The sequence below is a fragment of the Panthera pardus genome, unplaced genomic scaffold (genome assembly GCF_024362965.1).
Source record: "Panthera pardus isolate Hobbes unplaced genomic scaffold, ASM2436296v1 HiC_scaffold_17, whole genome shotgun sequence".
NCBI lineage: Eukaryota > Metazoa > Chordata > Mammalia > Carnivora > Felidae > Panthera > Panthera pardus.
Window position 1 is genome coordinate 46,655,336 of NW_026526732.1, and position 20,673 is coordinate 46,676,008.

The following is a 20,673-nucleotide window of genomic DNA, read 5'->3' on the forward strand; positions in this document are numbered from 1 at the left end:
CAGAACATCCCAAAAGCTTTTCCCAAAAGAAGAACAAGTCTTGGGTACCCCTAAAGTCAAACTGCAACAAAACTAACTTTCTAACTTTGCATAAAAAATGTGTTTGTATGTATGCACAGAATCTAATATAATAATGTGTTGCTTTATAAGCTAAGTTGCAAATCTGTTTATAAGGTATCTTTTTGTTACATCAAAATGTGATAGGTACTAATAAAATTATATACCTATAAAAAGAAATTAAATGATCAAATATGTAAGGTGTTTTCTATATTTATTTCATCAGCAAATATTTATTGTATAACTTCTATGTAAAAGGCCTTGGACTAGGCTTGGTTGGGCTAATAAAAAATGAATAAGAAATAAATTTCTTTTTTCAAACTCTCAACTGGATATGGTTAATTACATAATTAGTGAATTGGAACATAATGCTGAGGAATTCACCCAAAGTACAGTATTAAAAGATAAAGAAATAAAATAATATATTTTAAAATCCAATTCAAGGAAAAGGAAACAGAGGACAGATTAAGCAACTCCATAATAGGAGTTCCAGCAGGGAAAAATGAAGGGATAGGCAGAGAAATACTATTTGAAGAGAAGTGACTGAGAATTTTGTAAAATCAAAGAAAGTTCCCACATCAGAAGAGTGTTAGATGTTCTGAGCAGTGTAAATAAAGACAAATCCACATATAAATACATCATAGTAAAACTTCAGTCTGTGAAAAATGAAGAGATATTATTAAAAGCTACCAGAAAGAGGAGGCACGTAAGCCACAAAAGAATGACAGTAGACGGACAATAGATGTCCCACTGACAACAGTAGAGACCAGAAGGCAGTTGTCTTCAGGCTGTATGGTTTTGTTTTTGTGTGTTTTTTTTTTAAATTTTCATTTTATTTCTTTTGAGAGAGAGAGGGAAAAAAAAATGAGTGGGGGAGGGGCAGAGAGAGAAGGAGAAAGAGAGGATCCCAAGCAGGCTCTGCACTGTTAGCACAGAGCCCTACACGGAGCTTGATCCCACCAACTGTGAGATCATGACCTGAGCTGAAATCAATTAGTGGGATGCTTTACCGACTGAGCCACCCAGGCGCCCTTCACACACAAAAAAATTTTAAAGAGCCAACAATTACTGTGTGCTTGCTACATGCCAGTCACTGTTTTAAGAACTATGATGAGGTGCTAATATTAGCCTCAACTTGTTTACAGATGAGATAACTGAGGTGTTATGAGATTAAGGAAATTGCACAGGGTCACACAGAGATGACAGAAGAATCAGGAGTAGGTCCCCGGTGGTCTGGCATGCTCCTAACAACCACACCGAAGCTGGAGCAAACTCACCTCCAGACTGATTAAAAAATAGAGTCACACTGCTTGCAAGTGACACCTAAAACTTGACTGCACACAAAGCTTGAAAACTAGAGGTATTGAAATATATATAACTGGGAATCATAATATAAGGCAAAACTGAACCAAAGTCAAAAAGTGTCAGAAGAGCTAATTTTGAACACCCCATCATAATAAAAGGAACAATCCATTATGAAGATATAACAATTGCCAATTTGTAGGTCTGTGACTGCATAACTTTGAAAATACATAAAGCAAAAACTGATCGAGTTATAAGGAGAATTCTTTTTGACATTTTAAACATAGTTTTATAAGAAATGATTAAACATTAGGATATAAAAGATGTGAAGAACAAGCCAGCTTTTTCTAAGATATATGTAGTATTCCACTACAGTATTTTCATTCTATTTCATTATTAATGTCTAATAACAAAGAAACAGATTAATAAGCCACAGAAATAGAATGCTCTAGACTAGGGGTTGATCATGTATGGCTCAGAGACTAAAGTGGCCCACTGCCTGTTTTCTATGGTTCGCGAGCTAAGAATGGTTTCCCCATCTTTAACTTGGTTGGGAAAAAAAAAAAAAAGTTTAGTATTTTGTGACCCATGAAATTCAAGAAATTCAAATCTCTGTATTTAAAAATAAAGTTTTATTCGCACATGGGCACACCTGTTCCTGAATTGTCTGTGGCTGCTTTCTCCCCACAATAGCAGAGTTGAGTGGTTGTGACAGAGTCCATATGTCTGTAAAACTTAAAATATCCTCTCCCTGGCCCTTTACAGAAGTTTGCTGACCTCAGCTATAAGAAGCTGGGAAAATAAATTCACTAGAGTGGCAGCTATGGATCTGGATAAATCCTAAGGAGTAACTGGAAGGGAAAATGCAAGCTATAGAATACGTGCAGTATAAGAAATTTTGTAAAGTCTTAAAACAAAATGATACCACATAGTCTTTGTGGTTACTAACATTTGTAGAATTTAAAAACATGTATAGGAATGACAAATATCAAGTTCTGCATAGCAGAACTGAGAAGGACAGAATAGAATTAAGGAGGGTACTGGCTATTTCAACTGTATCAGTATTGCTTTATTGCTGAAAATAAAGCCTAAAGTATAAATAGCAACTTGTTCGGTAGAGCTCAGTAGTACGAACCGCATCTTCCTTATGTTTAAAGTCCATTAAACATATTTAATAGTCCATTTAATAGAGCATATGGGAAGTGAGGAAGTAGAAAAGGAAATTGTAGACCACTCTTTCAGGCAACATTGTAAGAAAGGATGAATGAAGCATGGATTGATAAGAAGTCACTATTGAGGTATCAAAGTCTTGCTGTAAAGGAGTTTGTTGATGACAAACTCTTAAGCCTTATTGTTTACAGTTGAAAGAACTAATGACTTTATCAACAGTATCTGTGTGTAACTTGTCAATGATTGTGAATGATTACATCTGTGAGTAATCATTTTTCTTCTGGGTTTTCTAACCAAATGGTCTTTTTTTCTTCTTTTTAAGATAGCTTGCCGTCACCTGTCTATCCAACATATAAAATGTCTACTCCTTGGGGCACCTGGGTGGCTCAGTCAGTTAAATGTCCAACTTCGGCTCCGCCCACATCGGGCTCTGTGCTGACAGCTCAGAGCCTGGAGCCTGCTTCAGATTCTGTGTCTCCCTCTCCCCCACTCTCTCCCTCTCTCTCTTTCAAAAACAAATTAAAGCATAAATTTTTTTTTAAAAAAAAGAAATATAACCTCTACACTTTCTTCTATTTAAGTGAAGACTGACAGAAAGAAAGAGCCTGTGGCACACCAAGCTTCCTTGGATCATAAGAGCCGCTGAAGGCTAGTGGGTTTCACAGTCTGAAAACCAGCAAACTGGTGTCCCAGCACCACAGGCTGCAGCTGTATTTGTGCAGATTGTGCTCTCATATGGGAACCCCAGGCAGGGACTGCTTCCTTAAGCCCTATGGTCCTGACCTAAGACGCAGGAGAGAGGAGAAGGTCAATCAGTCTGGAGGAAGAGCTGGCTTTTCCTAATGCACCCATCATGTCCTGAATTATCATGGTGGCCCTGATGTCACCATACCACAGCCATTAGAGTTTAGTGAAATTGATTCCAGGACCACTACTCCCCACCCACCAAATACACAGGGCTTTTCTCGGTTTTTCTCGGAACCCAGAACTACCCCCACAGTAGGCTCAGCAACATTCTCTCATCACACCTTAGTAGCTTTTGTGAGTCTGCCTCTAAAACCTTTGCTCTAACATAATGGGAGTGTGTGCAATAGAAAAAAATTTTGATTTGGAGTCAGCAAATTTTGGATTTGGAGTCACCAAATCCCTCTTTGTTGCCTACCACCCAGCCAACTTTGAACAAATTTCTCGACATGACTTTTAGATTCTTATCCTATAAAATGGTAATGATTACAGTACTGACTACTTCACAGATGGTAATTGAATCAAAATGAGATAAAATGAAAACCATGTTATAAATCATAAACTTTATATAAATATAAGGTGTCACGAATCTGCCACTGAAAAGCACCCTCACACACACACACCACCACCCAGCAAAACTGACTTTTCCTGAGAATGGAGTCATAAAACATAGGCAGTAATGGAAATACCTTAAATATTGAAGAATTCCATTCAAAACGCTCACCTACAAGAAAAATCTATAGTAATTAGTGTTTATATGGTGCATTATAATGTGTTGTATAGCACACATTATCTCTTTGATTCTCCAATTGTTCTGTGAGATGGGCATTATTATTGCCATTTTGCAAATGTGGAAACTGAGCCACAGAGCAATAAAATGGCTTGTCCAAGGTCGCACAGCCAGTAAATGGTAAAACCGCAGCTTAGTCTGAGCCTTCCAAAGTCTCCTAGCTCTTTCAACTACACCACACTCTTTCAAAGTATTGAGTAGTCTGTCACGGCATAGCAAGAATTTTCTAGAACACATAGGGCCAATTAACTCAGATGGTAAAGATGGGAGAAGTAGGAAACTACTTTCTTAAACTGAGTTTTATGCTTCTATTTCTGGAACAGTTCTGATCCTCCACACCCTGCAGTTGTCAAGATGAGGGAGTTTCTTGTTTTAACTTTAAAGGTCTATACTCCTGCATAAATAAAGAGAGCCTTCAATAGCTAACATCTCAGGGACTATCAAAAGAAAGCTAAGGGCTTGCTTTCTCTGTCAGAAATATTATACATTATTAAACTGTAGAACACTCATTATGACCAACATTTTATGAAAAAATACCAATACCCCAAATCTATCATTCTTTAAAACTGCTGCTTATGAAAACAAAAATACCAGATACATTTGAATTTTGAATCACACAAGATGGGGTCTGTGATACTCATTAGAGTCATTGATTATTACATTTGAACCCAAGACATAGTAGGTACAGATTGCTGATCCTGTCTCGAATTCACACAACAATCAATACAAAGACTGAATAATGCTAACATTTAGATTTATCTTGGATCGGGAAGGTTTCTGTTTGTGATTTTAGAACAATGTGTTGGCATGAGAGCAAAACACCACTCTTATATTCCCTTGGGCTAAAGAATTTTCAGTAGCTGGTGTTTCTGGTCTGACTTCCCACTATCAGCTTTTATGTCTCTAGATTACAATTTGTCCTCACAAGTGAAGCAGTATTTGATCGGTGGCAAGGGACGTGCCTACAAGACAGTTCTGCTTGTGATTGTTTTCCTCTTCAGTTCAGCAAAGAGCAACAGCAGGGGAGTGCAGAAGTAGCACTCTTGTCTCAAAGCAAAAAGGAACTTGCGGAAACAAAAGGACGGAGATTGATACACCTGTAAGATAAAAGCCAACGAAAAGAAATCGAAGATCACATCCTTCATCTCTCAAGCACAATGTCTCGCCCTGCACACAGAAGACCAGAATACCATAAAATAGTAAGATCTTTTTATAAACATATTCTCAAAGAGGCTTTTCTTCTACTTCGAAGAAAATATTTTCTTCAGTGATTTCTGATTCATTTTAAAAAGTGACACTATAAACAGACTTTTTTCAGTGGGAGCAAGGGAGTGTTTAGTGGGTTGGATCATAAATGATACCTCTGGGAATAGTACAGTGATTAGTGATCTCTAACACTTTATAACAGAATCGATTCTTTATGCATATTTTAGGGTTTTCCTTTCTGACTAATTAGATCTATAAAGTGCCAAATGTATCTTCTGTCTCTGACGGAAAAAAGATTAAGCAATTCTTTGTATTTCATACTTAGAATTCTTTGTATTTCATACTTCATGAACTGGCAAGTGAAATGTATATAAAATAGTTGATTACGTGTTAAATTAACAGGAATAGATCAGCAAGAAACTCAGTATTAAAAAAATTATTGCTTTTGGAAATATATTTCCTTGTTTTAAATGTAAGTATCTATCATTATAATTTTGTATGTGCTACTGTCCTTTCTGTATATTCCAAGCTCAGAGTTATTTTTAAAACTTATTTACAGATTATATTTGGAAAAATATTCCTCTTTAATCCTCTATTAGGCATTTAGAAGTTACAGAAGTGAAAATTTATCATTACACTTAAAGCCCTTTTAATTATTTCAGGAAACTGATGAGCATTGGATAAAATTGAGGAATCTCAGTTATGGGTACTTGGAGTTGTATGATTAACTGGCACACCCCAGTTGGGAATGCCTGCAGGTGCCCCCTTTGGCATTCTGGAATCCTGACTGATTTTTATGTGGGGCTCTGAAATACGAAAAGATATTGTAGATTTCACATTGCACCTAAATCCCTTCATTTATATATCAGCTAAAACACACTTTTATCCTGACATCTCCAAAACCTCAAATAACTAATGGTGTTCTATTTTTCGTATGTGAAAATGACTGTCTTTATTGTTTTATAAACTGTGAAGATAAATTTTACGTTGACCTTTTCTGTGATCAGTAGTATGGATTTGAGACCCTCCCGGACATGTAGTTCAAGGTTCAGCCTTTTACTAGGAAGCGGGATGGAGAAAACTGGCCCTCATGGGTATTGAACTTGAAACCCAGCTGCAAGTACAGTGTAGTTAGTACTCACCCATCAGAGTAAGAGAGAAAGAGAAAGAAGAAAATGCCATGATTTCAGGTTGGCCATAATTATAAAGAGCACAATGCTACGGCTCTGGCATGTAAATAGGGTATAATTTTATTTCCTTTTATCTCTTTTTCAAATTCTTCTGTTTTATTGCTGGTGGCAACAAATACATTATCAGTCTTTCTGTCTCTCTTGCCTTCACTGGTGCCCATTTTTATGCTGTAGTATTACCACATAGCAGTAATTGATCTTCTGTGGTGGCTCCTTACATTAGGAAGATATTTCATGTATAATTTACAGACATTTCTTAGAGTGGATGATTAGGTTTTTAAAATTAAATAAGAACAGAACAAAAATTGAATATATTGTGACCCTTCAGTGATTTTGTTTAACAATATTTTTGTTAAAATCACTTGCTTTACATTTCTTGTTTTCTACTGGAAATATTAATGTACTTATTATTTTATTATACCTGACTCATATATATATTAGTCCTTGATGTAATGTTGATTAATATATCTAACATATATTCTACAGACACTTAGGACATTTTAACTTATGTTTTCAATACGGACACAATTTTTCACTACAACTATTTAGATTCTATCCATTTACAACTTATTTAGTTATAACAAATATTCATTCTGATTAAAGAAACATTTCTTGTGATATAAACCCACATATAAGGAAGGAGATTCTGGTGGTATTGGGCAAATTTTGTAAGTATTTGGATCAAAATTATATCATGTTTTACAGAAGCTACTTTGTTGAATAAACAATTTTATTGATTTGTTGAGCCATTTCTGCCTGTGCCTTAAAAAAAAAAATGAATGTATCTTATCGGATCTTATCTTACCCTCCACGTTAGGCTACCCAAGATACCTAGGTCTAGAGGTAAAGACGCCTCTTCTAACCTGGAATTCACATTTAGCTTTTCGTGATAATACCAGATTATGCACAAAATAAGATTATTTCCAACAGTGGTTCTCCCCCCTACCTCTCTCTCTCACCCACTTCTACTTCAAATAAGTCTCTTGTGCACCTGAGAAATCATCACTACGTCCAAGTGGAGCCTGTAGTCTCGGGCTCCTCCCTGGCTCCCAGTTGATGGCTGGTTGGGCAAGTCATTCCCTCCTCTGTAGGTCTGAGAGCTTTGGAATTGATTATCTCTAATACCTCCATCCTTTACTTAGTATTCAAGAGCAGAAGCAAAACCGAGAGACTTCTTTAAATGGATTGACTGAGATTTGTGTGCTCTGTTTCCCCTATTTTCTACCTGCCTATACTAAACCAAACCTAAATTATTCTTAGTTGTCATTCTCATATTTACTTCACTCTGAAAATAGGACATATTTTGGAGTTCTATTAGGAAAGTACAAATTCTCCTTTTTTCACTGTGTAAAGAAAATAACATCTCACAAATTTGCTGCTCTAGTTGGGTTCCTGTTGATGGTCTCCTTGGCAGATCTGGAACCCATTAGGGATTGTGCAGATTCATGAGAAGACTCACCCAATTAATTATTCCTTCCAACTGAAACATGGTCGACAATACCAAAGCCCATTCTAGAACAACAGAAATTTATATTAGCAATTATTTTTTTTTAAAAACTTCCTCCATGAAAATACATTGCAAGTTATATAATGTAAGCAATAGATGCATATTTTTCCTGTTCAGAAATTTATTTTATTTTATAGCTCTTTTTCTCATCAATGTATCCAAATATAGATACAACTCACCCTCAAAAGTCAAAATGGTTGCAATAATTAGTAGGAGGGTAGAAAAAAAATGAACAGATGATCTCAAAGACTGCTTCCATTGGAAAATTTTGTTAAAAAAAATGGAGTAGCATGTCGTCCCTAGCTTTGCCTATAAAGTAAAACTAATTCTTTTTTCTCTAGAACAAAGATCTCTTTGTCCTCACCTATGGAGCTCTGGTTGCCCAACTCTGTAAAGATTATGAAAAAGATGAAGATGTGAATAAATATTTAGATAAAATGTAAGTAGAAGTCTTGTATTCTCATAGAATGTGCACTTTTTTCTTAACATCCTCTGCCTTTTGTCCACCTGTAAAGACTTTGCCTTCTTCACTTTCCCAGCTCTTATATTTCAACAAATCACATTTCAAAGCTGAACATAATTTCTGACAACTGCCATTTGGGTTGTCATAAAGCATAATGTAACAGGAAGGAAACTTTTTTCTATGAAAGTCAAGCATGGAACATTTTCTTTTTAATTAGAAATCATTTCTTTGCTAGTCACGTATAAGCAAGTGTATGGTAAAACTAAGATTGTTCTTTCAACAATGTGATGGGTCATCAAATTTGATTCTTTCCAGAAGTCTTTTGCTCTAATAAAACTCCTTCTAACATATAAGTATATGCTTATATAAGTATAGACCATGTATGGAAGGATATGCAAAAAATTAATAATGGTGATTGCCTGAGAGAACTTGGAGACAGGGATTATGGGTAGAAGAGAGGTTTATTTTTTCCTATGTAGTGTTTTCATTGTTTGAATGCTTTTACCATTGTTATGCTTTACTTAAAAATATATTAAAGGGAGAAACCCACTTCTTCCTTTTAAAATAAAGTCCATTCTCCTTGTCTTCATTAATGGAGATTCCTTCTGTACAAATTCAGCCTTTAATTTTCTCAGAATAATTATATGACCATCAGATTATTGCTCAATAATAAAATATCTTTCAACCTTTTTGGAACCTCTTAATTATGGATCCTGAAAAGGACTCTAACTGGGCAGTGACTGGAAAACCTGTCCTAAATAGAAGATTTAGTTAGAAAGGTTGAAAGGGAAATCCAGCCTAGTTGAGCATTTTAGGGCTTCTAAAAAGGGCTCGTTGTGTTTTGAGGTGGAAAACAAAAAAGACAACATAAAGGAAAGCTTGAAAGGCTTTTTTTTTTTTTTTTTTGGAACCATGGTTTCCCTCCTTTCTATGCTTATTCTTTTTCTATTGGAAAGCTCTTTTTTTATTTTTTTGTGTTTATTTTGGTTCACATAACTTATTTTTCATTTCTTTTTAATTAATCAGGAGTACTTCCCAAGATAGTGTCTGGAATAGCGGGAGTTGCTTAACCTATTTACATTTAAGTCATACTTCAACAGGTGATACGGTATTTCTGGAGTACACATAATTTTATGTAGCTTATGTTAAATTTACATTGTTTTGTGAAACAGATATAGAAAATGAAGAAACTCATTTGTCTGACTAAAAAAACATACCTTGATTAGCACTTGGGTGCACAGTTTAACAAATATGAAATATGAATGAAATATTGAAGAATAAATTCTGAGAGTCTGTGGAAAGGCATTGCCTTAAGTAAAGCAATAATTCACATTTGGATTTCTTTAATAGCTTCTGCTGAAAACATCTGACATTTTTAACTCAATATATAAACTATCTACAGAAACATACACTTTGATCAAAGCAAGATGTGTGTGTGTGTGTGTGTGTGTAGTGTGTATGTATTTGTGTATGTTATATGTGTATGTGTGTAGTTTGTATCTATGTGTGTGGTATGGATATATGTGCATGTGTATAGTGTGTATATATGTGTGTAATATATATATACATATGTGTGTGTGTGTGTGTGTGTACACTTACTGTGCTGACTGTAACATTTTGGCCTTCTATCACCCCTCACTGTCCAAGGCTGTGGATATGCATAGAGATTAGAAAACGCCGGAAACATCTTTTTAAATACAGTACAACCATTTCTGTAAAGTATATATTCTGTTCTTCAAAAGTTTTTTTTAGTGCGAACTTTCTAGCTAGAATCACAAAACAGTTTTCTCAGAAGGCAAGTAAGCCAAATTGAATATTTCTATCTACTGAGAAATACAGAGTGTCTCATAGACTTAGTGAATTAGTAAGCACTCTGACATTAAATCTGTCTCCCCCAACCACCACCCAGTTACCGATTATCCCCCACCAACTTTTAGGCCCTATGGAACAGACATTCCCTTTACACACCATGCTGTCTTTATCTTGGTGGGCCTTCTATTGTTGTGTTCAAATCATTTCACTTGTCTACGTACATGTGGTTGTGAAATTAAAAGACCAATTTTGTGCCTATTGGTTAGCAAAAGCAGCCTATTCCTTCTTATTTCCACCAGTAAGGTCATATTTCCTCAGCTAGATAGAAAGTTCTCAGGTCTATCTTGTCGAAGGTGTCTGCTCAGCTACATACTCAGCTATAGTATGACATCTCAATAAGATGCCTTCAAAACTGTACTTGAGATGCTACCCAATCTATTCATGGTAGGGTAGAGCTAACAGATAATATAAATACTTTCTCCCAAGTCCCATAGGTTCAGTTTCCCTAGAACGAAAAATGAATTTTCTGAACATCACTTTATTTTCTTTTTACCAAACTTCAGAGTTCTAACTGCAGAAACCTATGCTGGCAACAAAAATTGATTTTACTTTTCCCTTCTTCCTCTCCTTCCAGAGCCCATCCTGGATATGCCTGTTCCCTTACCATGATAACTATGCTAGGAGAAGAATGAACATCTAAGTACCATACCTGTAGCAGACAACAAGTTAGCTAGATCCTCGTTGGTTCCATCACCAGCTAGTGATGAGAAAGTTGCCAGTAAGAAACACTAGGCTACAAACACCAACTTCCCTTAACTTTAATCTACACTGTCAAATTTGGGCCAGACATACCTCTTCAGTCTTCTCTGTTTATAGGAAACTAGTTAATATTTCCCAGAGAAGTGCTTTGTGTTTCTGTGGTCTGTAAGACAAATAAAGAGCCTACTGTGAAATAGCCATTAGACTTGTCAAGTTTGCTTTACTTTGTTATCCATTTATGCAAGTGCTAAACCGATGACTCCATTCTCAAACATGGATAGAATTCACTACTTAAATATTATTTTCAGACCACACTCTTTCCTTGACCACAGGGGATATGGCATTGGAACACGGCTGGTGGAAGATTTTTTGGCTCGATCTTGTGTAAGAAGATGCCACAGTTACTCAGAAATTACAGACATAATTGCCCAGGTAAATGCATTTTTTGCCCTTTCAATATGTTTTGAGAAGCTTTGATTTGTCCTCAGTTCTGTGGTTTTCTTCCCTGATTAGATAGGTTCTATCTGTATTCATCACTAGGTGCTAAGAGATTCTGATCGAAAAGAATTTTATTTTGGCACAGGGATAAAGCTATTGTGAACAGAGATAAATGCTTTTAGGCATTTAAGCATCTATAGATTTTTCTGAACACGTGGTGTGTGTGGAGTGTATGTCCCACACTGGGAAAAATGTTTTGAGAGGTAAACAAAAGGGAATGTAATAAGGCAACCTCATAATATGCATGCCCCAAATCAATTCCTTTGTATAATCGTTTTAGTGCATGGAGGAAGTGGTCTTTGGCTGTCTTATAGAATATTGTTGCAGCCATTTTATTTGCAAAGCAATGTTTTCCCAAGAGAAAAATAAAATTTCTAAGAACCTTTGCAGACCTGATACATAAGAGACAACTTGGAATCACCTAAGACTAGCTCAAATCTCTTAGATATAAGACGATATGGGAAATGCATCCTTAGCCAGAATCCCTTTAATCTGGAAGCCTATGGCTATTAACCTCGGGTTGTTCATTTGTGGGATACATGGAAAGAATACATGGGTATCAGATATTTGTAAGGTTCACCTCTGGGTTCTCACAACAGACCTGTGAATTCAGCCTCGTTCTCTTCTCTCCCAATCCTTAATATTATTGTACGTTGTCATACTGACTCTTCATGTGAGTGGCAATAATAGTTTTACATAGTGCTTTGTACTTCTAAATGCAGTTTTACATATTTTTTTTGTCTTTCACACTTACATTATCCCTATGAAGTAAACAGAGTGGGAGTTATTCCCATTTTCCAGATAAGAAAACTGAGTTCCAGAAAGAATATGACAAAAATTGAAGATTAGCATATATTTTAAAAATGTAGGCATTCAAAAAACACAATCCAAATAAAAGATTTTTCCCACTTCTTGTTATAATTACTCTCATTATTTCATGGCTAGTGATCATGTGGTTGAAACTGAAACCCAGGTCTTCCAGTCTCAGTGTGGTGAGTTTATCACACAACTAAACAGTTCAAAAAATTCCCTTTCCATGTTTGCAGAATATAACTAAAGTGATAAAGCAGTAGTTTGAAAAATAAAATAACTTTTCACTAGGGCAAATGTATGGGCAATACTACAAAAATACTAGATGTTTTAATGAAAAATATTTGCACTATATAAATGTAGATGGTTGTGTTCTATTTCTGTAAGAATGCCATTGGAATTTTGATGAGGATTGCATTGCAAGAACAGATCACTTTGGATAGTATGGACATTTTAACAATATTAAATCTTTCAATCTATGAACATGGGCTGTCATTCCATTTGTTTGTGTTTTATTTGATTTCTTTCATCAATGCAAGTCTTTCACCTCCTTCAGTTCATTCCTGGGTATTTTATCCTTTTTTGCTGCAATTGTAAATGGGATTGTTTTCTTAATTTCTTTTCTGGATAGTTCATTGTCAGTATACAGAAACTAATTTTATGTTGGTTTTGTATTCTGCAACTTTGCTGAAATCATTTCTTAATTCTAACAGCTTTTTTGGTGGAATATTTAGAGGTTTCTTGCATTTAAGATTGTATCATCTGTGAAAAGAGATAATTTTACTTTTTTTCTTTCCAATTTGTATGCCTTCTATTTCTTTTTCTAGCCTAACTACTCTGGCTAGGACTTCCAGCACTAAGTTGAGTAGAAATGGTGAGAGGAGGCATCCTTATCTTGTTCCTGATCTTAGAGGAAAAGCTTCCCATTTTCTACCATTGAGTATGGCAATGGGGAAAAATTGTCTTCAATAAATGGTGCTGGGAAAACTGGCTATCCACATGCAAAAGAATGGAATTAGACCCTTATACCATACATAAAAATGAACTGAAATGGATTAAAATGTAAACATAAAACCCAAAACTGTAAAACTCCTAGAACAAAATAGGGGGAAAGTTTAGTGACATTAGTCTTGGCATAATTTTATGGATATGACATCAAAAAGCACAGGCAACAAAAACAAAATAAGGAAGTGAGACTACATCAAACTGAAAAGCTTCTGCACAGCAAATGATCAACAGAGTGAAAAGGCAACCATGGAATAAAAGAAAATATTTGCAAACCAAATATCTAATAAGGGGTTAATGCCCAAAATATGTAAGGAACTCCTGTAACTCTAGTTTAAAAAACTAGTAACTGAGTTAAGAAATAAGCGAGGAACTTGACTAGATATTTCTCCAAAAAAAAGACATTCAAATGGCCAGCAGGTATACGTAAAAATGCTCAGAGTCACTTACCATCAGGGAAATGCAAATCAAAACCACACTATCACCTCATCTCACCTCACCTCAGGTATATATTTGCATTTATATTTATTTTTATATTTATATTTATATTTATATTTATATTTATATTTATATTTATATGCAACAAGTTTTGGGGAAGATGTGAAGATATTGGAACCCTCCACACCATTAGTGGGAATTCAAAATGGTGTAGCCACTGTGGAAAACAGTTTGAAAGTTCCTCAAAAATTAAAAATAGAATTGCCGGGGCACCTGGGTGGCTCAGTTGGTTGAGCAGCTGACTTCGGCTCAGGTCATGATCTCTCGGTCCGTGAGTTCGAGCCCCGCGTCGGGCTCTGTGCTGACAGCTCAGAGCCTGGAGCCTGTTTCAGGTTCTGTGTCTCCTTCTCTCTGACCCTTCCCTGTTCATGCTCTGTCTCTCCCTGTCTCAAAAATAAATAAAACTTTAAAAAAAAAAATAGAATTGCCATAAGGCCTGCCAGTCCCACTTCTGGGAACTTGTCCCCCCAAAAATTGAAACCAGGATCTTGAAGAGATTTTAGCACCCTTATATTCATTGCATCGGTATTCACAATAGCCAAGATGTGGAAAAAAACCTAAAAGGCAATTGACAGATGACTAGATTTAAAAAAATGTGGTATATACATACAATGGCATACTATCCAGTCTTTAAAACAAAAAAAGAGAGAGATTCTGCAAGTGAAACAACATGGTCTAAGCCAGACACAGAAAGACAAGCACTGCCTGATTCCACTTAGGTGACGTATCTAAAATATTCACATTCATAGAATCAAAGAGGGGAATGATGGTTGCCAGGGGCTGGAGGAGGAGGAAATGGGGAGTTACTAACTAATGGGCTCAAAGTGTCAGTCAAGCAGGATGAATGAGCTCTAGAGATCTGTGGTACAACATTTTACCCATAGTCAACAATAATATACTGTACACTTATAAATGTATTAAGAGGGTAGATCTCATGTTAAGTGTTCTGATTTCAATTTTTAAAAAGCTTAGAAGAAAGAGATCTGTTTGATATAAAACTAAGAACATATACAACATCCACTTTCCAAATATGTTTCCTGTAAACTTTTTGTATGTTTCTGATGTCCTGTAAATTCTTATCTGCTCTCCATCCTCAACAAACTGGGAAAAAATCCACTCCACTCCTATGCAAGATTCCTTCTTAACAATGAAGACAATATTTCATCACCCTTACCCTTCTCTGGTGCAGAGGGGTTGTCTCCTGGCCTTTGCAGTTTCCTTCGAGGGCCCAATTTTCTCTCTCTTAATCATTTTCACTTCTACAGCAAAATGTTCTCTTACATGTGGGAATGATGTCACCCAATTCACAAGCTTTTTAACACAGAGGAAGGGGCAGAACTTAGTTACATACTTGCCCACTGATGCTTTGCTTATAATTAGCAGCTTTCATTAAAAGGTCTGGCCTTCAGCAGCATTATCTCATTAATCCTTGTAAACTTTCCCGAGGGGAGGCAGGTGTCAAATGTTACAGAGTAGTTTTAGAGAGGAGTGGAGCAAGGGCAGAAGCAATTTACCACAGTCTTATGGCCAGGGAGCATTGCAGGGTCAGGATTAGAACCTAAACCCTGTGATTTTTGTTTGGCTGCAAGCTCAGACAGACCACGCCTTTATCCAGAACACCATCCTCATCCTCGCCCGGACTCAGCGTCTGAACAATTAGCTTTAGGCCCAAAGTGCGCCATCTAGTGGTCTGAAAAGAAATCCCATGGCAGGCCAAATCATTGCTCGAAAAAGTCTGTAATCAGGCCTTACATTTTACATAAAAAAGAGATGCCAGGCTAATTCTAAAGTCACATTCCTGCAACATCAAAATGCATCCATTTTTAAAATATGATTTTATCATATACAAGTTACTTTTGTGGTGATTGCCTCAGCACTTCACACTTCAATTAAGACATATAATTTATAAAAATTGCCAGCAGCGTTGCAACATGATATTGCAAAACTTTAATGATACAGTGTCTTTCTTTAGAAAAGCTCAAAGTAGTTGCCACTTATTATTTCTTCCCCTTACAAGAGTCCTGTGAAGTAAAAACGGTATCTATCATTAGCCACATTTGACTGATGACATAATTCAGATTTAGGATGATGTCGTCGCCAGTTACATAGTCATAAAAGCCAGCTTACAATTTAATTTTTCTGAAAAAGAGGGAGAGAGAGAGAGAGAGAGAGGGAAGCAAACCATAAGAGACTCTTAAAGACAGAGAACAAACTGAGGATAGCTGGAGGGGAGGTGGGTTGGAGGCTGGGCCAGATGAGTGAAGAGTGAAGATTAAGAAGATTAAGGAAAGCGCTTGTGATGAGCACTGGGTGTTGTATGTAAGTGATGAGTCACTGAATTCTACTCCTGAAACCTATGCTGCACTGTATGTTAACTAACTAGAATTTAAACAAAAATTTGAAAAGAAACAAAGAATTTTTCTGATCTTATTCTAGTGCTTTTCCCAAAAATTGTTTCTTTAAAATGTACTTTTGAAGATTTTCTCCTGTTATGACGGCTGTTCTGAGAAAACTGAAAATGTGGAAATTGCAGTAGAGTTAACATGGCCGATTTTAGTTGTAGTGATGAAACATTGGAGCGTTTAAGTGTAATCTAACAGGCATAAATCTCTCAGTTTATTATGAAAGCAATGCAAAAATACAGTTGTACCTTACTCTGGTCTAAGGTCTAAAACACATTTCCTTAGTTATGCAAAAATATATTTCATGGTTTCCAAATACATTCATGACAAATGTTTTATTATTAAGAGAAGTGAATTAGAGATTAATTTAATCCTTTGCTTTTTTAATGTTTATTTATTTACTTTTGACAGAAAGAGAGAGAGAGAAACAGAATCTGAAGCAGGCTCCAGGCTCCAGGCTCTGAGCTGTCAGCACAGAGCCCAACACAGGGCTAGAACCCACAAACCATAAGACCATGACCTGAGCCAGACTCAGACGCTTAACCGACTGAGCCACCTGGATGCCCCAAAACTTAATCCTTTAAAGTTAAGATGATCATAAAGTTTACACTTGGCAAGAGATATTATAACGTTCCCTTTGAAAAGTCACTTAAACACAAGAAGCTCTAATCCATCATCAGATGTAGAGTGATAGTCTAACCATACCCAGTGCAGTCGAGATTAAAAGATAAGGATCCACATCCTACTCAGCCACATTCCCAGTGTGTGACCCTTAGCAAGTCATGTTGCCGGTCTGAACCTCAGCTTCCATATTTATCAGGTGGGACCTCTTTCAGCTGTAGTTTTTCAGATTTTCAGGCTTTGCTTTCCCTCACCAAAATCTGGATGTGGAACTATAATCATAAATAGCTGAGTGTGATGGGTGTAGCTTCCAAAGCCTCCCTCAGAACATCCATACCGTCTAGTTATTGATGGTGTTTACAACTGCTTGGCTTAGCACAAACTCTGCCCATCAAAGCTGGGAAAGCTTTTTACTGTTAGGTCAGTGTCATCATGATGTCATTACAAAGGGTAGAAGGAATTGATAATTTTTCAGGATAAACATCACATCAGGGGTGTTGTCACAGTAAGATGAAATTTTTAGAGAAAAAAATATAATATATAAAAAATATAAAAAGACTTGTAAAACTTGAAATTCCAATCCTTAGGTCAAAAAATTGAACCCTGATATATTGTCCTTGGAAATTCTGAAAAGTGAAAATGAGATCTTTTACTTTTAATACTATAAATTGATATTTACCTTAATTAAATAATGTGTGCAGTGATTTTTTTTGGTGAGTGATAGAAAATCAATGAAATAATTGAAAGGAAGCATTCATAGGAGGCAATATAAGTAAGAATGCCTAAAGCAGGGAGGGAAATCTAAATGGTGAATGTTGTAAGCACAAACTCTAAGGCAAAAGGCTTAGGAATATAACCCAGAGGAACTTGAATGGCAGAAGGATTTTTTTTAACTGGACGATCATTTTATTTAAAGAAATTGGTTCATTTAACATTAGAGTTGAGGCTATACAGAAAGGTTTTGGTAAATCGTACTGGCCTTCTTTCTTTTATCTTGCTTCTTATCTGAAGGCACAAAACCACCAAGGCTGCATCTATGCAAGTAATTCAAATATTTTGAAGCATAAAGCTCCCAAGTCAGTTCAGAATGGTGGCGGCTCCACAGCAATCTCCAATACAGATTTGTACTCAGAAGCACTGATGTTTTGCTTCTACGGGGACATACAAATGACTTTATTAGACACTTCCAGAGGGGTGTGCCATGGCTGGGAAGGTGGATCAGTGAAGGCCCCATCAGGAGACGGAAACCACACAATCGTTTCAATAAGGAAGGTTTAACATGAAACATTATTAACTATTTATAGGGTACTAGCTACTAAGAAACGAGAAAATGCTAAAGAATATCCTGGGGCTGAGGGAGAATACCCAAAGAAAAAACACACTTTGAAGAGGGTCTCTCTTCCCAAGGCTGAGGTTCAAACATCTTTGGCGACATGTGATTGCAGCCCATGGATGCTGAAAAAGGCCTCTGCGTTGTCAGGCTGAGATGGGTGGGTAGGGAATTATGGATCAAAACCAGTGAGCAGAAATCCCCCACTGGGGTGAAGGTGGACTGAGGCTGGCAGTGAGGAAACCTTGAAATCATGGCCAGAACTGAGAAGTGAGTGCCACTGGGTATACAAAGCACTGCCAGTCACCGTTTCCTGTAGGAGGAAACCAAGAAAAGGTGCCCCAGAGCCAGGAAGAGAAGTCTGTCCTCCCGCTGCGTCCCTAGAGACCCTTCTACTGGCAAAGGAGAAATGTTTGTGAGATCTATCTCCAGCATCACTAGCAGGGCAATGATGAGTCGGTTTGGAGCTGAGAGGCAATACTCTGACAACCAGCACAGAAGGCATGAGTCAGTAGGATTGTTACATACATTTCCATGGCTGTTGTTTACTTTGGTGGCTTCATGTTTGACCCATCCAAAAGGCTTGCCCACCCAGGAACTATTCTTCTAAGAAGCTGGCCAGTGGAAGGGAGATGTGATGAGAAGGGAAGCTGCATCCTTCTCCCAACAGGGTGCTGTCAACTTTTTGCAAATGGGGATGCAAAACAGACTGAAGAGCATCATTTTCAATATGCAAACATCTGAAATAAAGACTTTCCATTAAAACACTGAAAGTTATTAAATACAGCCACTGGTTCGTTACGAATTTCTCTCTAGCCAGATCTGTTCTCCCTCCCACAACTATGAAATCTACTCTCTCCATTTATTAGTGCTAAAAGTGCCATTAAATGACTTTGTGGGCCAAGGGCCCAGAATACGACTGCCTAATAACTTGTGCTCTCTTCTCTAGAAGTCCAAAGAAGTGAGATGCAAGGCACAATGGTGGATTGGCACTTCAGCTGCCACCCAGTGAAAGATGTAACGGGGTTTAGACTTACCCGCTGTGTTAGGGCTTCATAAGCTTCAAATGGACCAGGTCCATTTTCTGAAATATGCCAAAGGTGAAACTTAGTTTTCTTTGTAGGAGGCAAGAGTTGCAATCACAATGAGTAAACAAACATGACAGAACAACTTTGGAAAGGTAAGGGAATCCAGGAGTATCCTTACCTACAACATTTTTATTGTGAAAAAAAGAGCCACATAAGTCTGAATTTTAGCTTAATGTTTTAGTCTGTGAAACACAATTTTATTGTGTTTTGTGCCTGCTGATCTTCCAAGAATTTGCTCTTGACCAGCTTTTTTTTTTTTTTTTTTTTTGGTATATATTTCTATTCTCCATCTAACCGGAGCCAAAGTATTTTACAAAGAATGGAAATAATGTAGAGTTTTCTTGGGTTACTTTGATTTGACACTTGAGTGAAGTTATCTTTCATCTCTGGAAATTTTTATTTCCCCATCCTGTCTGTAAGCTTTTCAAAGGGAGGGATAATTTCAAACATTCTTGGGGTTTGGCCCACGGTGCCATGGCAAACCAGTACATTGTAGACATTCATTAAGAATTGTCTAAATGAATTTGGAAAATATTCTAGATCTTTTCCCTCATGTGCACACTGCTGCTTCTCCTATTCTGTCCAGGAGAGGGCAGTGGTCCACATTCATCTCCAAATTAAAGCCTGCCTTCCATCCTGCCCTGATTTCTACTACATGCAGAAGCTCTCTTACTTCAAGCAATATTTACCACATACAAAATCCAGTGCTGTACTGGGTGTCATATGTGACTGATGGACCACGGGAATCTGCTCCTGAATCCAAGACTACACGGTATGTTAGCTAACTTAACAATAAATTATTGAAAGAAAGAAACAAAGAAAGAAAGAAAGAAAGAAAGAAAGAAAGAAGAAAATGGCACATTAAGCCACAAACTAGAAAGAAAGAAAGAAAGAAAGAAAGAAAGAAAGAAAGAAAGAAAGAAAAAGAAAATCCAGTGCTCCAAAAGTGCCTGTGGCTCACCATAACCAATTTACAATAAAAAGATTAGAAGTGCCATGGGATCCTGGACAGGAAAATATTCTCATTAAATAATAGACAGTGAACGCATTTTGATAATTTTATTGAAAGTTTCATCCCCTCCCCCCACCCTGCTTACTTATATGACTGTAGAAAGTTTCAGGAGAAGGGAGAGATTCAGTCTTGCCCCTTTGAGGTCAATTGTGATTGCAAAATGCAAGCACTAAATAGATAATCAAATCATTAGAGATTACATTTTACATAATTTACTCAACAGGCATATATCACTTCCAGTTTATTATGAGGGCAAATAAAAAGTACAGTTATACCTTTCTCTGGTATAAAATCTAAAAAACGTCTCCTTAGTTGCACACACAAAAAATATACTTTCTAAACCCATTTATAAGATTTCATTAAGAGAAGTTAAAGATAAAATTGAGCATTTAAGTAAATCATTTCCATT

At 36.6% G+C, this 20,673-nt stretch overlaps 1 protein-coding gene across 1 annotated transcript in view; it reads left to right on the forward strand.

Annotated features, from left to right (window-relative positions):
* Positions 1 to 5,096: 5,096 nt before the first annotated feature.
* The window catches only part of TRAPPC3L (trafficking protein particle complex subunit 3L), a 42,027-nt gene continuing 26,450 nt past the window's right edge, over positions 5,097 to 20,673 (forward strand). The window contains exons 1-3 of the mRNA XM_019438933.2: positions 5,097 to 5,262; positions 8,308 to 8,405; positions 11,333 to 11,432. Coding sequence (XP_019294478.1) covers positions 5,221 to 5,262; positions 8,308 to 8,405; positions 11,333 to 11,432 — 240 coding nt within the window. The 5' untranslated portion in view covers positions 5,097 to 5,220. The remainder of the gene's footprint in view (positions 5,263 to 8,307; positions 8,406 to 11,332; positions 11,433 to 20,673) is intronic.